We start from the raw sequence: 17,478 nt of genomic DNA, 5'->3' as shown, positions 1-17,478 counted from the left end.
GTGCACCGTACAAGGACAGCTTCTTGACTTGTGAGGCAGCAGCTGTCTGCGCTGGTCCTTGCATCGTTATTGTGTAGTTTGTGCCGTTTCGCGCTGTCAATAGTTTCAGTATGGAATACCAACGTGTCCAACGAACCCCTCATTTGAAAGTTACTGCAAATATTGTACGCATGTTACTTGACGAACGCCATGCAATCTGGCCTGACCAACATGTATTCGGGTCACATCACTCCACTTCAACAGCTGTGCTAACTTTAGCAGAAGAAATTACCACGGCATTAAAGAATAACCTGCTTGCCGCTGTAGTTTTCTTTGGCCTAAAGAAAGCTTTCGATACAGTAAATCACGGGATTTTGCTACTGAAATCAAAACGCTACGGTTTCCGCGTCAAATATTTTCACTTATTTGCTAGTTACGTAAGCAAACCATTGATGACGATTGATTAACAAGACGTCGGGTGAAGATTCAACGAGCCAGGCGCCTTACAGGTATGACATTTCTTTTTTGAGGACCTGGCTATTACCCTGCCGCTACGGTGGTCGGAAGCCGAGAACGTCGTCACGAGCCTTATGCTCGTCCAAACGTAACAAGCCATATGAATGATGCTACGGGCCATAATGAAAAGCCTGGGGCCTTGCAAGCGTCACAAAGCTTCATAAAGCCGGCACGTTTGGTTCTCCACAACTCGGAATCAACTTCAGCGAATTCAGGAATAATGGCTGACGGTGAAGTCGAGAGCAAGAAGCCTCGCCTAGAAGACAAGACAGCAAGTACGATGACACAACATCGAATTATGAGCTAAGTGATGAAGAAGAGATGGGTGAAGGTGTACCATTTACTTTGGTCACCTACAAGAAAAAGCGAGCCGAAGGCATTCCGGTTGTCTTTCGCCCAACAAGTGAAGGTACTTCTTTTTGGCAAGTAAATCCAAACCGAGTGTCTGCCGAAATAGTTTCCGCTGCCAAAGAAGAAGTACAGTCTTTCAGGACGAACAGAGATGGAAGCTTCAGTGTCAGCGTTGCTTCCTTAGCGTCGGCGAAACACCTTTTGATGCTCTCAAGTGTAGGTGGCCTGGAAGTCAAGCCCTTCATCCCCGAGTCATACACGCGAAACGTTGGGAAAGTAAAACATGTGCCTCTGCAGTATACCGACAAACAACTCCTAGACTTCTTGAAAGACGCAGGAGTTATATCGGCACGCAGACAGATAAGATATTCCCGCCAAGAAGATGGAGCAGTACAGTCACGTCCACTTCACACTGTAATTCTGACTTTCAGAGACGATCGCCCTATTCCAGGAAGAATTTACTTGGGTTTCAACAGTCACCCTGTCGAGGAATACCTAGAACCAGCACTTCGCTGCTATAACTGCCAGAGATTTGGGCACATGGTGAAAACCTGCCGTAGCACACGTCGATGCAAAATCTGCTCAGAAGATTATGACCACAAGGAGTGCAAGTCACTTCTTCAACCTAAATGTGCAAACTGTGCGGGGAACCATGCCGCCTCCTTCTCAGGCTTCCCTCAGAAAAAAGCAGCGGCACAAATGCGTCGACATGAACTAATCCATGGAAGACAACCGCGACGCAATGAACCCGCCCCAAACCTTGAGATTGTTCATCCAGTGCCAGATCACCCACCTCAGCGGGCACCGGAACCACCACAGCCAAGAGCATCAACAAGCTATTCCTCCTCTAGAGAACAACCAACAGTGCAATCAAGAGACCAATCAAGAGGATCACAGTCAAGTGCCCAGTCTTATGCATCAGTGCTACGGAAACCCAGACGACAACAGGCAGAAAGTTACACAGAAGAAAGCTCCAGTACTCGCACACATTTCTCTCAGCGACCTTACTCATCCACTGCAGAAGTAACACCAGCTAATAGCGAACATACCACAGCATCTTTGACACAACTGATTTTGCCAATGCTTTTCGCAGCTCTTAAGGCAATCCTGTCTGCTCTGCCGGAAGCAAACAACCTACCAGAAGTGAAAGCCTTGTTGCCTCTAGAAGCACTATTGTGTCAACAATCCGGGCCGAAACTGCGGCAGGCAGAGCATGAATAACCGCTACAAAAATGTCTCCATATTTCAGTTGAATGCCAACAGTCTTCGAAGGAAGTGTGCTGACTTTCGTAAACTGCTTGTGCAATACAACTTCCCAATACTTTGCATTCAAGAGGCGGGAATCAATGATGATTTTCGCCTCTCAAATTATGTGATATACAAGACTTCTCGTCAAGGTGCTGTTAGCAGTGTGCGTCAGAAATGACCTACCATCTTATCAAATTCAGTCCAGTGATTCAGACTTCCCGGAATTCATCGCATGTAAAGTATCCTTTGGCAAGCTCTGTATAGCAGTGATTAATCTATATCTACAACCTTCAAACCGGATTTCAGTAGAAGCGCTAGTGCATATCTTCAAAATAGCTCATTCTAATGTATTTATATGTGGAGACTTCAATGCACACAACACCATCTGGATTAGTGATCATTGTGATGCACGGGGTAACGTTATTGAGTGCGCCATAGATAAATGCAACTTGACTGTTTTAAACGATGGGTCGCCAACATTCCTTCGTGGATATAATTACTCAAGCTGCATATATGTTACCCTGTGTTCACATGATCTAGTGAATGGTGTGGGATGGACAACACATATGGAAACGCGCGGAAGTGATCATTTTCCCATCCTTGTTTACCACCCTAGCCTGCACTGTGATGTCAGGCGTTACAGCAGACTAACCAACTGGCAAGCTTTTCGGTACCGCCTAATGGATCAAATTAATCAACATGCAACAGTGGAAAAATTTACAGAATTTTTGCAGAACAATATGAACATATGCACAAAGAAGGTCCCAATCCCAAAAGATTATGCTGCAGTTGACGGAGAATATGAACACCTAAGAGCCATCCGACGTCGATCCGAAAGAGCTCACCGACGGAGCGGAAGTTTAGAAGCATACAGAAATGCTCAGAAAATACACAATGTAATGCGCAGACGAATGGAAAATTTAGGCAAACGGTGCTGGCGCGATTTCTGCGGCACGCTGCCTCCTCACATGTCTGTCCCACGAATTTTTCTAGTAATTCGTTCTTTAAGCGGACCTGTAACACAGAGCTTCCCATTTCGTGCTCTGGCTGTAGCTCTGGACATGTGTGAAATAATAGTTGCAGATGAATTTTGTGAGCTTATTTCCAGACCTGCTTTTTCATCGCAATGTGCAGAATTTGATATTTCAGTAGTGTTGGCTAAGCGAAAAATTACTGCTTGCTACTGGGCCCAACATCCTCCATTAGATCATACTTTCACATTGAGCGAGCTTCAATGTGCAATTGCATCATGTCGCCAAAAGTCCACTGCTGGGCCGGACGGCATTACGTACAATATGCTAAGAAACCTCGGACCGACAGGTACAAATGCTCTCTTAGACATCTATAATAACTTATGGATAGAGGAAACTGTACCTGACTCTTGGAAAGTCGCTCAAATCATACCAATTTTAAAACCTGGTAAGACGCCCTTGTGCCTTGAATCCTTCCGCCCTGTTAGTTTGACAAGTTGTTTATGCAAAGTAATAGAGAAAATGATTGACGCGCGACTTCAATTGTGGTGTAATGAAACGAATGTGCTCTCCAACTACTTAGTAGGTTTTAGAAAACATAGATGCACAATGGATGCAATATTAGATATAGTAACCTGTGTGGAGCACGAGCGTGCACGTGGGAACATGACTATAGCAGTATTCCTAGACATCAAGAGGGCATTTGACACTGTTAGTCACGTTCATGTTTTGCTAAGCATGTTGGAACTTGGTCTGTCTGGCAGGTCCTTGCGATGGATGTCTGAATTTCTATCAGGTCGCAAAATATTTGTGCAGACGGGTGAAGGAAAGAGTGCTGAACATGTTGTCAAACATGGAGTACCACAGGGAAGCGTACTCAGCCCCTTCCTTTTTAACTGCGTCATGGCTGGTCTAACAAGAAGGCTGCCATCACAGTTAAAGTTTTAACTGTATGCAGATGATGTGTGTATTTGGACATCTGGGTCTAATGCTCAACTACTTCAAATGGCATTGCAAGACGGCATAAATATAATCAACAAATTTTTGAGAGAGAGAGGAATGGTACTATCACACGCAAAGACAGCTGTATTGCCCTTCACTCGAAGGCAGTTAACAAATTTCACTCTTAATCTGGAAGGACTCCCTCTAATGATTGTCACACAGCATCGATTTCTAGGCATAATACTTGATAGGCAGCTATCCTGGACACCCCACATAAAAAAACTCGAAAACGAGGTCAGTGCCATAGTGACTGTACTTCGCAGACTTGCAGGCACATCATGGGGCGGATCAGTATCGTCCATGCTGACTGTTCACAATGCATTAATACGACAAAAAGTTGCGTATTCCGCGCCAATCTTACACGAACTTTCCCACACGTCAGAAGAGCGACTTCAAAGACTTTTAGCTAGAGGACTACGCCTATGCCTAGGAGTTCCACGAGCGACTTCTAGTTCTCTTGTAATAGCTGAGGCTCGGCAATCACCATTTCCAATTATACGAACTACAGAAACATGCCGGCATTATTTCCGTCTTCAAACCCAGCATAAAAACCACCCATTGGCTCTAGACATAATGAAACGAGATAGAAGTTATGTTCATGTGAAATTCAAGAAAATCTTCACATATTGCCAAGAAATGAATTTTGGAACTCAGACATCGAATATCCTCCATGGCTGCTTACAGTTCCAAAAATCGAATTGTCAGTAGAAGGGATATTCAGCAAAAGAGACATGTTCATTCGAGCTGCTCAACAACTAGCGCTGTACCAGATATATATGCGGTATTCAGGATACACACACGTCTATACATATGGCTCCAGTACAGCAACCTCTTCAACTTCATCATTCATTATACCGCACCTCAACAAACAAGAATCATTTAAGTTATCTCGTGCTACTTCGTCCACAACGGCTGAACTGTTCGCAATCCTATGTGCGATAAAATTTATATTGTCAGTAAGAGATGCGCAAAAATGGGTAATTTTCAGCGATTCACAGGCGGCTCTAACATCGCTCTGCAACACAAAGGGGAAGACATCCAGTGAAAGTATAATATATGAAACACTTAAAAACCTCACAAAGGCAAGCGATGCGAAACATTCAATAGCATTCCAGTGGATACCAGGGCATTGCGACATTCCTGGCAACACAGCAGCCGATGAAGCAGCACGACAAGCGCACCTCAAAGATGATACGGCTCCGCTCTCAATATCAAAGGATGAATTACGCTGCATTATAAGGACAACGTCTTTCAAAATGTCTAGAAACACTTGGTTTGACCAGAATTCTAAGAGCTCGGACTTATATCATATTGATCCATTTATTGAATTCAAATTTTCATTGTCATTAGATAGGACTATGGAAACCCTTATTCATCGATTAAGGCTAGGCACTGCCTACACAAAACATTTCTTACACAGAATTGGCCGTGCGGAAACCCCCGAATGTGATTGTGGACTTGTAGACGAAGACATATATCATCTCCTTCTAGATTGCCCACATCACGACACACCAAGAAGCCGACTTAAATCAGCGCTAATTAAATTAAACCGCAGACCTTTCAGTTTAAGGAAACTTTTTGGCCCTTGGCCAACAAAGGCCTTACAGAAGAGTGCTTTAAAAGCACTAAAGACTTTTCTTGAAGACAGCGGCATTGCTGGACGTTATTAGCGCTTTCATTGTTCCCTTCATTTCATGGTCACTGTATATATCCATCTGTTTGTGAATTATGTTATGTTGACTGTTCCGTTGTGACTGTATGTGATAATGCATTTACACGATGCATGTACCACCCGCTGACTAGACAATGTGTTATTAGGCGACAATATCTTTTGTACTTTTGAGACTTTCATCTACATAAGTGTGGAGACATTTACATTGTATATTGTAAGTACCATGTGTACCTTACGTCATAGTCTTCCTGTGGAAACGTTGCGTGACAAGTCCTGGTGCTTGTGTGAAAAGACTATTTGATATTTAACCTTGAACCCTGTATGATGTATGCCGGAACCACTCAAGAGATGAGGAGTAGCCGGCGCCTTAAACTGTTCGCCAACATCTCCTTATATCATATCCATAAAAAAAGAAAGAAAGCGGTACAGCAGGGATCCGTTCTCGGACCCTCGCTGTTTTCGCTGTACAGTCGACGGATTGTTTAATGCTACCGCGCAAGCGACGACTGGCCAGTTGGTCAGCGCCTTCTAACCGCGCGAAGGGACGAGATGAGCAAGAATAGCGCATGCGCCCCAAGTACACTGGAAGCCGTTATTTCTGATGAGCCGGGGAGCTTGCACCTAGTTAATCGTGCCAGAGGCTGTGTCGTGCTGATGGAAAGTGCCTAGCAGACTAAACTTGCGCTTCCAGTGAACTTGGTGCGCATGCTCTAGTCTTGTTCATCTCGTCGCTTCGTGCGGTTAGAAGGCGTCGACCGGATGGCCAGTCGACGCTCGCGCAGTACTTGTAAAGAATTGGTCGACCGTGTCGACCCCCGAACGAAATTTCTGGCTACGCCACTGGCTCACGGGGCTGCGCGCGAACTTGCCCACCGCGCTACTCCCGGCCAATTGGAAGACGACTCCCCAGAGAAGAGGGACACGCCTTCCACCTACAACGAGATTACTAAACACTACTATCTCAGCCGTAGAACCCACTTTGTTCCTCATCCGCGGCTCAATAGAGATCAAGCACTAACGCTCCGTCTACTACAAACGAATACGTATCCCAATCCATCCCTCTTACATACAATCTATCCGGATACTTACACCGATGGTACTTACCACGATTGCAGAGAACTGGCCACGTTAGAACACATGTGCTGGCGGTGTACCCGGTCACGCTCTATCATTGATAACAGCTCGGCCAGATAGGAAAGAGTTCTCCGCAGCCCTCCTTTGGTTGGCCAACTCTGGGCTCTCCAGTAGGCAAACGATGCGGCCGAAAGGGTTGGCCTGCCGTCTCCCACGTGGGAGCGGCCCGCTTCGTGAGGACTCACGATCTGCAGGACCTCAATTAAGTTTTGCCATACCATAACATATATACACAAATGGGTCAGTCAATAACCTGTATTGGATTGTGACGCGATGTTGTAGCGAATATTCTGACTTACGCTTGATTTGTACTGTTGTGTGCTCTGTAAATGTAGTAAATGTGATGTGTTGTGAGCTGGCGCCATGCAGTGCACGACTTAGCACAAACAGTCTCGAACGGTGAACGTTGATTTTTTTTTCCACAGAGCAGTCGCCCCCTCGAGGTGTGAATGGCACGGCCGTGCCTCCACAAGCCTCCATCGCCGCACGTACGGGCCGCTACGGGAGTTTCGTTGCCATACGTACATGTATCTTGCATTATCTACAACCCTACACTCAAGGTTTCAATGGCCCAGCAAGAGAGCAGCTTTGGCTGCGGCAGAGGTGCGAACGTAGGTCGCGCGATGCCACTTCATACGTCATAGCGCTAGCAGCACAGGTCTCTCCAGTCGTGGCCCTAGAGGTCAATATGCTTCCATAGGCGGATGCCAATTCAGTGTATGCCTAGTGTTTCGGGCATTAGATGGAATGTAGCAGCACACGCGACGTCCCAGGTTTAAAGAGAGAGAGACAAAAGAACAGGGTAAGCCAGGCTGGAAAATCTGGTCTGCTACCCTACAGAGAGGAACGGGAGAGGGGAGGTAGAAAGGTAAGAAAGTATCGAAAGAAGGAGGGTGTCAAAGGGAGCACGGACACACAATCGCAGCCAGTGACTATAACCGCAGACTACCGCAGCACTGGATCACGTGCAGCCCAGCGAACACCAATTCAGGATACAGCCGCTTGTGCAGGTCTTAAAGAAATGGTAGGCGACCGTAATCTCTCACTTAGATGTCTCTCAGTGGCACTCTCACCTCGGCGTTCGTGTTCTTTGGGTTTACTTTACCGAACGCAGCGGACGAACCGAACTCGGAGGCAGCGGTTTTTCATTATTTAGCTCGATAAATATCATGACACTTTCTTTCGTGTCACGTCTTTAGTGACGTCATTACTTCTGCTTTCTACTTTTGGATAGAATGTATAAGAGTGGCTGAACGAGGACGCAGAAAGTAACAAATAGACAGAGACAGGGCTTCTCTGTCTATTTGTTTCTACGTCCTCGTTCAGTCGCGCTTACACACTCTATCATGGATTCTAATCAACTAGCCTGCCAACGTGTTTTAACCAAGTTCTAATTATGGGTTTCCAGGAATTTGGCCAAAGTCGTCTTCACGTGGCGGGTCTCTAAATTCTACGGTTATGTGCCTTGGTGTGCGGCAATCCATGATTTCTAATTATTTCCAATTATTCCAGACACTTCAGTAGCTCAACTTGTAATTGAACCTATGCTATCATATCATATTTATAATGAAACTCATGAATTTCGTAGTGTACTATCTTTTCTATTTTTTTATTGATTTTGGATTGCCCCCCCCCCCCCCCCCCCGGTCGCCTCAGGAGGTGATTCGGAAGTGCTGCGCAAGAAATAAGCGTTTCACTGGATGGTTTGGTACTAAAAAAATGAAAACCATTCTACACTGTGGAGATGGAATGGCAGCGAAAGCTCACGAAGGTCAAAGCTGTCAAAGGAAAAGCAAAGTGCTTTCGCGGCCATTCCATCGTCACAGAGTGGAATGGTTGTCAGTTTTTTGCGTTGCGAGGCTGGCGTCGTTGCTCGTTCGAAGGTGCCCGGGCTCGCGATTGTCGTTCTTGTTCAGCATCGCGGGTACGTTCTTGCTCGGTGGTCGTTCTCTTTGCTGTTCCTTCCGGCGCTCCGCCCACGCATGTTGTTCTTCGGGTGTACGAACTATACGAGTCCGCCCCATCGATAATGCAGCTCTTTTTAGCGCCGATACCTCTCCTGCATGCTTATATACTGCCATAGCCTTGACCTCACGCTATTCTTCAAGGCGAGCGTTCTAATCTGTTCCGAATTTTGACATCTGCGCCGCCGCACTGCACCCGTATGGGTTTGTTACAAATCGCTAAGTCGGTTTCTGTTGTCGGACGCTGAAAAAACTACGGAAGGTTAGTCATATACAGCTTTCACTGAAAAACTGTAGAAGCTGCCATCGCCACCCTCCATGAGCGGTGATTGGTCACACCGGGCTCTTCCCCTGTGATGGCCAGATTAAATGAAGCGTACCTTACTAGCTCTAGCGCGTTCGGACCAGCGCACAAGATATTGGACGAGTTGCGCACGAACCACAGACTTTATTTATCATTCAACCCGCTTCATGACGCGATGGAACGTAATCCTATTGAGGGATGCGCAAATACATTATCTGCCAACCCTCAGATTCAACACTACATACTGAGTAAGGACGAGTTTCCCCCCTGCATGTCGTGCAGCTGGTTCACTGAATAATCCGCAGGTTTTGTCAGGATGTCCACGTGCCCCCGCAGCTGGCCTCGGGAGTCACTCACATATTACTGCACGTAGACCTACGACCTATGAAGTCTAGCAGGCGGTCATCATAAGGGCACTGCTTGGACAGCTTAGACTTCCAAAGCTGACGACTAGATCTTCCTTCTTCAGTGGACTCGAACTGGGGTTGCGCGCTAAACTTCTTCCGTGTCTTTGAAACAAACAAATAAAAAAAGCGTAGATAATGTTAACAACACGTGGACAACGCTGGACGCTTACGACCACGAGTAGGCGAAATCAGAACAGCGTAGACGTAATGGCTCTTCACATGTCGCGGACATTCAACTACAGCATGATAAATTGCAACAATTACAGTTTCGCGTGCGATTTTCTAACAAATTTGCACAATGATGAACTAGTTTCTGGCAATTCTGACTCTACGGGACGAAAAAGAAAGGGTAAAAAATATGAAAGGACTTTTAACGGGTATATGAAAACTCTTAGCAGCCATACACTGAGAGCATGAAATCGTAACGAGCCCCTAAAAGTCCGCATTGATTGTTGAGCCTTTAGAATGAACACTCAAACCAGCAGGGATATGCATAAACGAAATGGTTGAAACTTAGCTGGCAGAAACAGTTCCCGATCGCGCTACACGGTCCACTGCAAGTGCCATTTCTTTATGGGGTTTAGGCCTTTATCACACCATGTGCCCGTTCTCAGCTGCCGTGTGAGGATTCCTGTAGATACATTGACGAGCGAACTAAACCTTCAATGACGCCTGGAGTGGGTCATCAGTTATGGTTATGTTGGACCAAGTGCGCACACCCGCGCTTGCAAGCTCAGTTGCAATTTTTCTTTTATTACGAGCCTCGTTATTGCAACACACTTTTTGCTATGTTTAAACCGTATCCCGTCTTTCTGTCATGCAATTGAAATTACGTAACAAGCCCAGAAGGCAAGGGCGATACGACATATATACATACATAGGTTTTGCAATACGTCATGGTGGCCGCAATTTTACGTTACAAGCGCGTCCAGAAGCTGCGTAAACACGAAAAGTCACAACACGAACGGAGCCAAGCAACACAACGATAAAAGCGATAATGTAGTGAAGGACAGTCAACGCCAGAAAGTGAAACAAAGTTCGTGTGATATGGGGCACCGATGTCAACGTCGCTTTCTTGTTGTGGTACTAGCATGACGAGACTTCCGTCGGAGTTCTAACGCCACAATTCTATGAAAGCTTTCTATTTTAGTATGCGCTAGCAAAATCCTGTAACACTCCGGATATTCCGAAATGGTGCAAATAAGGTTTAAGATATGCTAAGCTGTAAAATAAATTCTGGTGTTTTAAGTGTCAAAACCACATTATAAGGGCCAGTAGGAGAGTCCGGATTCATTTTGACCACCCTGGGTTACTTGACGTGCGCCTGGTGCGCGGTACAAAAATGTTTGCGCATTTCGTCGCAATGATAATGCGTCCATCGCGGCCGGGAGCCGATCTTGCGCCCTCGGGCTTAGTAGCGAATCGAGAAAAACTACGCCACCACGTCAAGCGCTAATGCTGTAGACTGGACATCATTTGTAACACTGAAAAATACATGGGAAAAACGAGTTGATATCAAGACGAGCTGTATTAAAATACGAGCAAACAGTCTTTATTTGCAAAAAGTATAGAGTAAAAAGTTAAAAAAAGGCGAAGTAGCACTGCGCTCACATTCCGACAAAAATGTTTAAATTACAAAGAATATTTGAGGCTTCACAATGCTGACACCAGAACACGAATAAAAGCGTTTACCGAAACTACAGCAAAGATCTACCAAAACATGAAGCCTGTAGATGGGCGGAGCGCGTAGGCTGGCTGCTGCAGCGCGGAAGTGATGCCTTCCGGCAAAACGTGAGGAGAAGGTTCCAAAGCCCCTCGCGGGCCGCCGCCTTGACCTGGTGCCGTGGACGTGCGTCCAGTCTCGTTGACGCTTCCAGCGACGACGTCCACCAGCTCTCGCACGACCGCGGATTGACCGCCCGTAGTCCCGTCTTGCCCGCCTGCGGCTGCTCTCCTGGCTAGAGGGGGAGCCAGGATCCGGCGCATCGGATTCCTTGCCTGCCATGCCGCGAATGCTCGATAGTGAAAGCGAACCGTAAGCAACGACCAGGCCACGTAGGCCGTGACCAAGAGGCCGGCCAGAGTGACCAGGCCGGCGGCTTCAATGATGTGGCCTTCGTGCGCTTGATTCCAGGCGTTGTAGGTGCACAAGAAACAGGTAAGGGCGGCCACCGGCGTCAGGAGAACGAAGCAAAACAAGTCTCCCAGCACCGCCCGCTGCGAATCGCCGTGCAGCGCCCAGTGGAAGAACTGGTGCACGCGAGTGGCTTGGGCCGCGGTAGGAAAGCGGTGGTGGCAAATTTCGCAATGATCTGTGTTTCGCGCGTTCAGCCATTGCTCTAGGCAGGTGAGGTGCACGAGGCCCATGGTGCCGGAGCACCTGCACAGCGACGCAAGCGAGTCCATGTTGTCTCCCTCGTGGCAAATGCGGCATACCGGTCCGCTACTCGCCGTTACGTTGAGACAGCTGGCAGGTGTCTGTGGGGGACTGCCAGTCCACTTCGGGTCGCTTTCGAAGTCGCTAGTTACATTCGACCTTGTAGAACATGCCAGAAGAACGTCCGTAGGTGGCAGGATAACCGTCTTCTCCCTCTTCCCTTCGCATTCGGGGCTCGAATCAAGAAAGACAAGGCAACCCGTGGGCGTGCAAGATGGCGAAGGCTCGATGTCAGAGGACACTTCCCGTCTGGCACCGCGGGACTCTGGAGACGGCGAAGGAGATGACGACCAGGAAAAGTGACACTTCTGCTCTTCGTCGAGTATCGGAGCCTCGCTGTCGCCCTCGTGGAAGCTCCTTCTTCGACACGCACGGCTGCGCGGTATTCGGACGGCAAGTTCGCGCAGTCGCTGACAGTGGGCACCCGTACCACTTGGAGCGGCGGCAGCTCGTGATTGCGCCGGCGTGTCTTCGGTAAGAGCCTCGTACCGGTCGTTAGGCATGACGCTGTCCTTCTGCTCGCGCAAGCAAGTCCGTGACTTTATATGTAGGGGATCGCACTGATCGCAAGGTAAATATACCTGGTAGCGAAGCTTCCATAGGAGCCCATACGTTCAAAACATGGCGGTTCATCGCCGGTTCATGGGGCTTAGCGCCATCTGTATGTGGTGGGAACACTTCCGGCGGAAGAAAAAATAACGTGACGCCATGTCCGTTAAAAGCAGAAGTGACGTCATTTTGTTTTCGAAGGCGCTAAATTTGTTTTGTTGTTCTTCCTTTGGAGCTATATATTCAAATGCCCCGCCATTCGACTTGATTTGCGTTTCGAGCTTTCAGCGTAGAAAGCGATGCAGGAAAAGGCCAGCCGTACGGTTGTCGAAATCGCATCCCTGCACAGAACATACTTTCTTTGGAGGCCGACGAAAGCTTTAGGTGAGTGCTGATCCTATTGTCGGATGCCGAGCCCGTCGGCCAGCGGAGTCGCACGAAAACAACTACACAATTATCTGGCGGTCGTAACTCACTACTTTTGACTGAACAGATTAAGAAGCAATGAAGCTACCCGCGTCACCAAATTCAGACAAACTTCGACACGCAAGAAAGCACAAATTGTGAGGGGGGCGTATTTCAACAGGTGATACGAGTGCGCCTTTCTGCCAATTTCAAGGCGTGCATTGCACTGCGAGTGATAGTGGCGTCAACGCCCCCTGTAGCGATGGGCGCTGAAAAGAAATGCATTTATTAATAATAATAAAATTCAACGTATTTTCTTAGCTCATCACGATTATATAAAATTGACTACGAATTTTATTTTCGTTGAATGAATCTAACTGTGTCTCGTTTGAATTAAAAAACGCGTTTTTCTTTCCCAATGTTTGTTCCCTCCAAACATAGTCGCGCTTCAATCGCTGCTCCCATAACCCCCCCTGCTGATGTCGGTGACAATCTGTACTGAACCGCTTTTCGCCCGAAGCTTCGCGACCTATTTGAATCGACCTTGCTGATCGCGCGAGCACCCACGAAAAAGTTCGTGCAGCGCCTCCTCTCCGGAACCTTAAGGTGAGGGGACGCTGACGTAAAGCAACTCTCTCCTCCCCTTTGGCTGTTCTCTTATGCCGTTATCACTTTCGGTGTTATATCAGTCCCCTCGAAACATTTTCTTTAAAGTAAAGCTCATTGGAGCGCTGCCATTCGCCACCCTCTACGAATGAAACGCACGAGGCTGTGCACTACAGCGTTTATCGTCTACAAAAAAAGGAATGTGATGATGCGCACAAGCGCGTATGCTTGGTTTGTTGTTTTGCTCTCAATACTGTGGGTGCCGAGAGAGGGCGCGAAGGGTTGAGGCGAGCAGCTTCGTCGGCCGGTTTCGCTTTCTGACATTAATACCCGTGTTTTAGAAGTGTAAACGTCTAAAGCTACTGTGGTATATGTAATCAATAAAATTTGGAAGGCGACTGTAGTACGTACACCTGTGAGCAAAGGTATACGGACCATGAATTGCGCGATAAAGGCAATTTTTTGCTCTCTCTGTGAATGCAACTTAAAAGTGAAGTTGGAGCCCACACTTGGCATTACGAATTTTCTAGAGCAATTGACAGTGTCCGTTTATGCGTGGTAATTAGGAAGAACTTCTACTCTTTCGGCGACCCTGTGGTCCGTACACTTTTGCTCACGGGTTTACATACGTGTCCTTCTGAATTCTGATGTTGCATCTTTTTTCAGTAAAATGGGACAAATATTCTTTCATCTTTCGAGGAAGTAAAACGGGGTGGTAATTCTCGGAGACGTGAACGTTGACACACATTAGTCATAATAATTATACAGAACTACTTAATTCATTCAACTTTCGCAACACGATAAACATTAACTAACCTGATCGACTAATGCATTGGCAACAACAACTGACCTATGTTGACTAGCACTGAATCGAAAAGGAATGCTGGCATTTACGATGAACCAATATCGGATCACCTTCCTGTCTTTGTTTCCATAAATGACGTAAGCAAAAAGAGCGCAACGTGTTTGACAATGGTCGGCAAAGTAGATTACAACTTGCTGCAGAATAACATTCTCGCCATTGACTTTGATAAAGTGTACGATAATGACGTCAATATCGGATTTCAGAATGCAATAGAAATTGTTTCGTGTATCGCCGACGATAGCCGTTGAAACGTAACTTTACGCTCATAGAAGACTCCTTTGAGTCCCTGAATGACGAATGAGATGCTTGCATTGCTGAAGCAAAAGATTTCTGCTTGGACAAATGAAGGGCTACATGAACATAATAATTTTTACTTTGACTAGATTAAATTTTAAGAAACCCGTATCTTTCATGAGAACACGAATGGCGGAATACTATTTCTCTCTTACTGAACAAGCTCAAGGTAATTGTAAGGTGACTTTGGAGATCGTAAACGAATTGTTTTGAAATATACCTTCACAACGCCATCGATGCGTGCACTGTGGATGACTTTATTAATTATTTCGCTGAAATCGGGTCAGTATTAGCAGCGCAGTTCCCTTCTATAGAAACAAATACCTTTAACACTCTTTGTCGAATACGTTAATTTGCTGTTCACAACATCAGAGGAAATTCAATATACTTTTGTTAATGTGTGCACCAGTAAGGCGAGGGACTTAGATGGGGTTACAAGCGCAGTTAGTGAAATTTGATATTGATATCCTGGGCCCCGTCTTATGTCCCGCATTTTACCATTCGTTGCGTACGTCAATGTATGCCCCTTGTTTAATAAAGCCAAAGTCGTACCTGTATATAAAGACTGCAATCGCTCTGATCGTTCAAGTTAATACTTCATACTTTTGAAAACGTTAATACAAACTGAAACTATTGACTGCGCGGAACGGTACGAACTAGATAAATACTATACACGGACAAGAGCTGTGAAAAGCTTAAGCATATCGGACCGCGCTGTAACAGACCTATTGGCGTACACCAGTATAAGGAAGTCATCGACATACCTAAATGTAATTATTTTTTCGTGTGCCGTTCAATGACCGCTTCCTGGCATGTGAGGCAGCACTTGTCTGCGCTTGTCCGCTGTTCTCTCTTGTGCAGTTCGTGCCGTTTCGCGCTGTCAATAGTTTCAGTATGGAATACCAACGTGTCCATCGTACCGTCCTTTAGAAAATTGTTGAAAAACGTGTGCGCATCTTCCTTGAAAAACGCCACGCAATCTGCCCTAACAAACATGTATTCGGCTAACATCACTCCACTTCAATAGCTGTGCTAGCTTTAGCAGCAAAAATTATGACGGCTTTATACAAGAACCTGCTTGCAGCTGTAGTTTTCCTTGACCTAAAGAAAGCTTTCGGTACTGTAGATCACGAGGTTTTGCTAATGAAATAAAAAAAAACACTACGGTTTCCTCGTCAAAATTTTCGACTTATTTTCTAGATACATAAGCAATATTAAACAAGTGATCCATAATGCGCAATCCTTCATCATCTTCACTAAACATAATTAACGAAATGGGTACTGCAGAAATCCGTTCTCGCACCCTCGCTGTATTCGTTGTACAATCGATCGACTTTTTAACAGTACCGCTCGAGCGTCGACTGGTCTGCCGGTCAGCGCCTTCTAACCGCGCGAAGCGACGAGATCAGCAGGAATAGCGCATGCGCACCAAGTTCACTGGAAGCCGTTTTCTCCGATGAGCCGGGGAGCTTGCACAGAGTTAATCATGCCAGAGGCTGCTTCGTGCTGGTGGAAAGCGCCTAAAAGACGAAACTTGCCCTTCCATAGAACTTGGTGGGCCTGCGCTGCTCTTGTTCATCTGGTCGCTTCGTGCGGTTACAAGGCGCTGATCGGCCGGCCAGTCGAGGCTTGCGCGGTACTGGTAAGGAATCTGTCGACCGTATGCGTGAATGACCTTCCAAAATAATAAATTCCGCGGAGGTACGCCGACGATACGGGGATTATGCTTACTGCTAACAACTTACGTAAACTGGAACATAAAACAAATTCAGAAGTAAAAAAAAAAGATTTGTAAGTGGTTTTCAGTGAACAAATTAACAATTAATGCAAAGAAAACTAAATACACAATTTTTCACTCCCGTTACAGACTTTTGTGCTGAATCATCTTTTTGCCTAAGAATAAACAACTGTCTGCTTCAGCAGACAACAGACTTCAAATATTTAGGTGTAATTTTCGACGGCCACCCAAACTAGCAAAATAATACCATTTTAGTATGCGCTAAAGTAGGGTCCGGGTGCAATGTGTTGCTAATGGCTAGAAATTTTTTTAGTAGTAATATTCTTCGAATTCTTTATTTTGAGTTTTTGCATTGTCACCTGTCATATTGCGTCGATTCAGGGAATGGACGTTTAAAAAATGCCTTGAACCCATACGGAAGCTACAGAACCGAACACTTAGATAAATAACCAATACAAGGTATTGTTACGCTGCGTGGTGGAGCGGAAGAAGAGGAGATGGAAGAACTGCGCGCGGTGTAGAAAATGCCCGACTGCCTGCGATCTCGTATCTACGCCCCCTCGATCATCTTGTAAATAATTGCATCTCATCCGTAACAACCCTGGTGGAGGTGCAGGGTAATCGCTCTCGACAACCTTCTTCTACGCACCCTCCGACGAACCCGGCGCTTGCTCGGACTACCACCTGAAGACACGGACATGAACGAACCACAAGCACATGTCGGCAGCCATGACACAAACATGCAAGATGACACAGAGGGCCCAAGGGATGTCATCTGCTAGATCCCTCAGAAAGAACTGCGCACCTTTTCTGGCAAAGCTGACGATGATGTCGACGACGGGCTGAAGTATCATCAAAGGGCAAGCAGTCCCAATGGGCGGAACGCAACGGCATGACTTGCTAACGTCGTTTTCTTTCTCACCGGAACCACACTTCTCTGGTTCGATTATAACGAAAGCACGATAACAACGTGGGAAAGGTTCGTAGGTGAAATCAAGAGCTGCTTTAGCGACTCACTTTCAAAAAGAAAGAAGGC

At 46.4% G+C, this 17,478-nt stretch overlaps 1 protein-coding gene across 1 annotated transcript; it reads right to left on the bottom strand.

Moving 5' to 3' along the window:
- Window positions 1-11,078: 11,078 nt before the first annotated feature.
- On the bottom strand, window positions 11,079-12,541 carry LOC142570100 (uncharacterized). Its single transcript, XM_075678642.1, has one exon. The coding sequence runs from the start codon at window positions 12,486-12,488 to the stop codon at window positions 11,259-11,261; it is 1,230 nt and encodes a 409-aa protein (XP_075534757.1). The 5' UTR covers window positions 12,489-12,541; the 3' UTR covers window positions 11,079-11,258.
- Window positions 12,542-17,478: the final 4,937 nt, after the last annotated feature.

The sequence above is a fragment of the Dermacentor variabilis genome, chromosome 1 (genome assembly GCF_050947875.1).
Source record: "Dermacentor variabilis isolate Ectoservices chromosome 1, ASM5094787v1, whole genome shotgun sequence".
Lineage (NCBI taxonomy): Eukaryota > Metazoa > Arthropoda > Arachnida > Ixodida > Ixodidae > Dermacentor > Dermacentor variabilis.
This window is presented reverse-complemented; position numbering and strand designations above follow the sequence as displayed.

Coding starts and splice junctions, on each gene's coding strand:
- LOC142570100 (XM_075678642.1), bottom strand. CDS start 12,488: ATGCCTAACGACCGGTACGAGGCTCTTACCGAAGACACGCCGGCGCAA.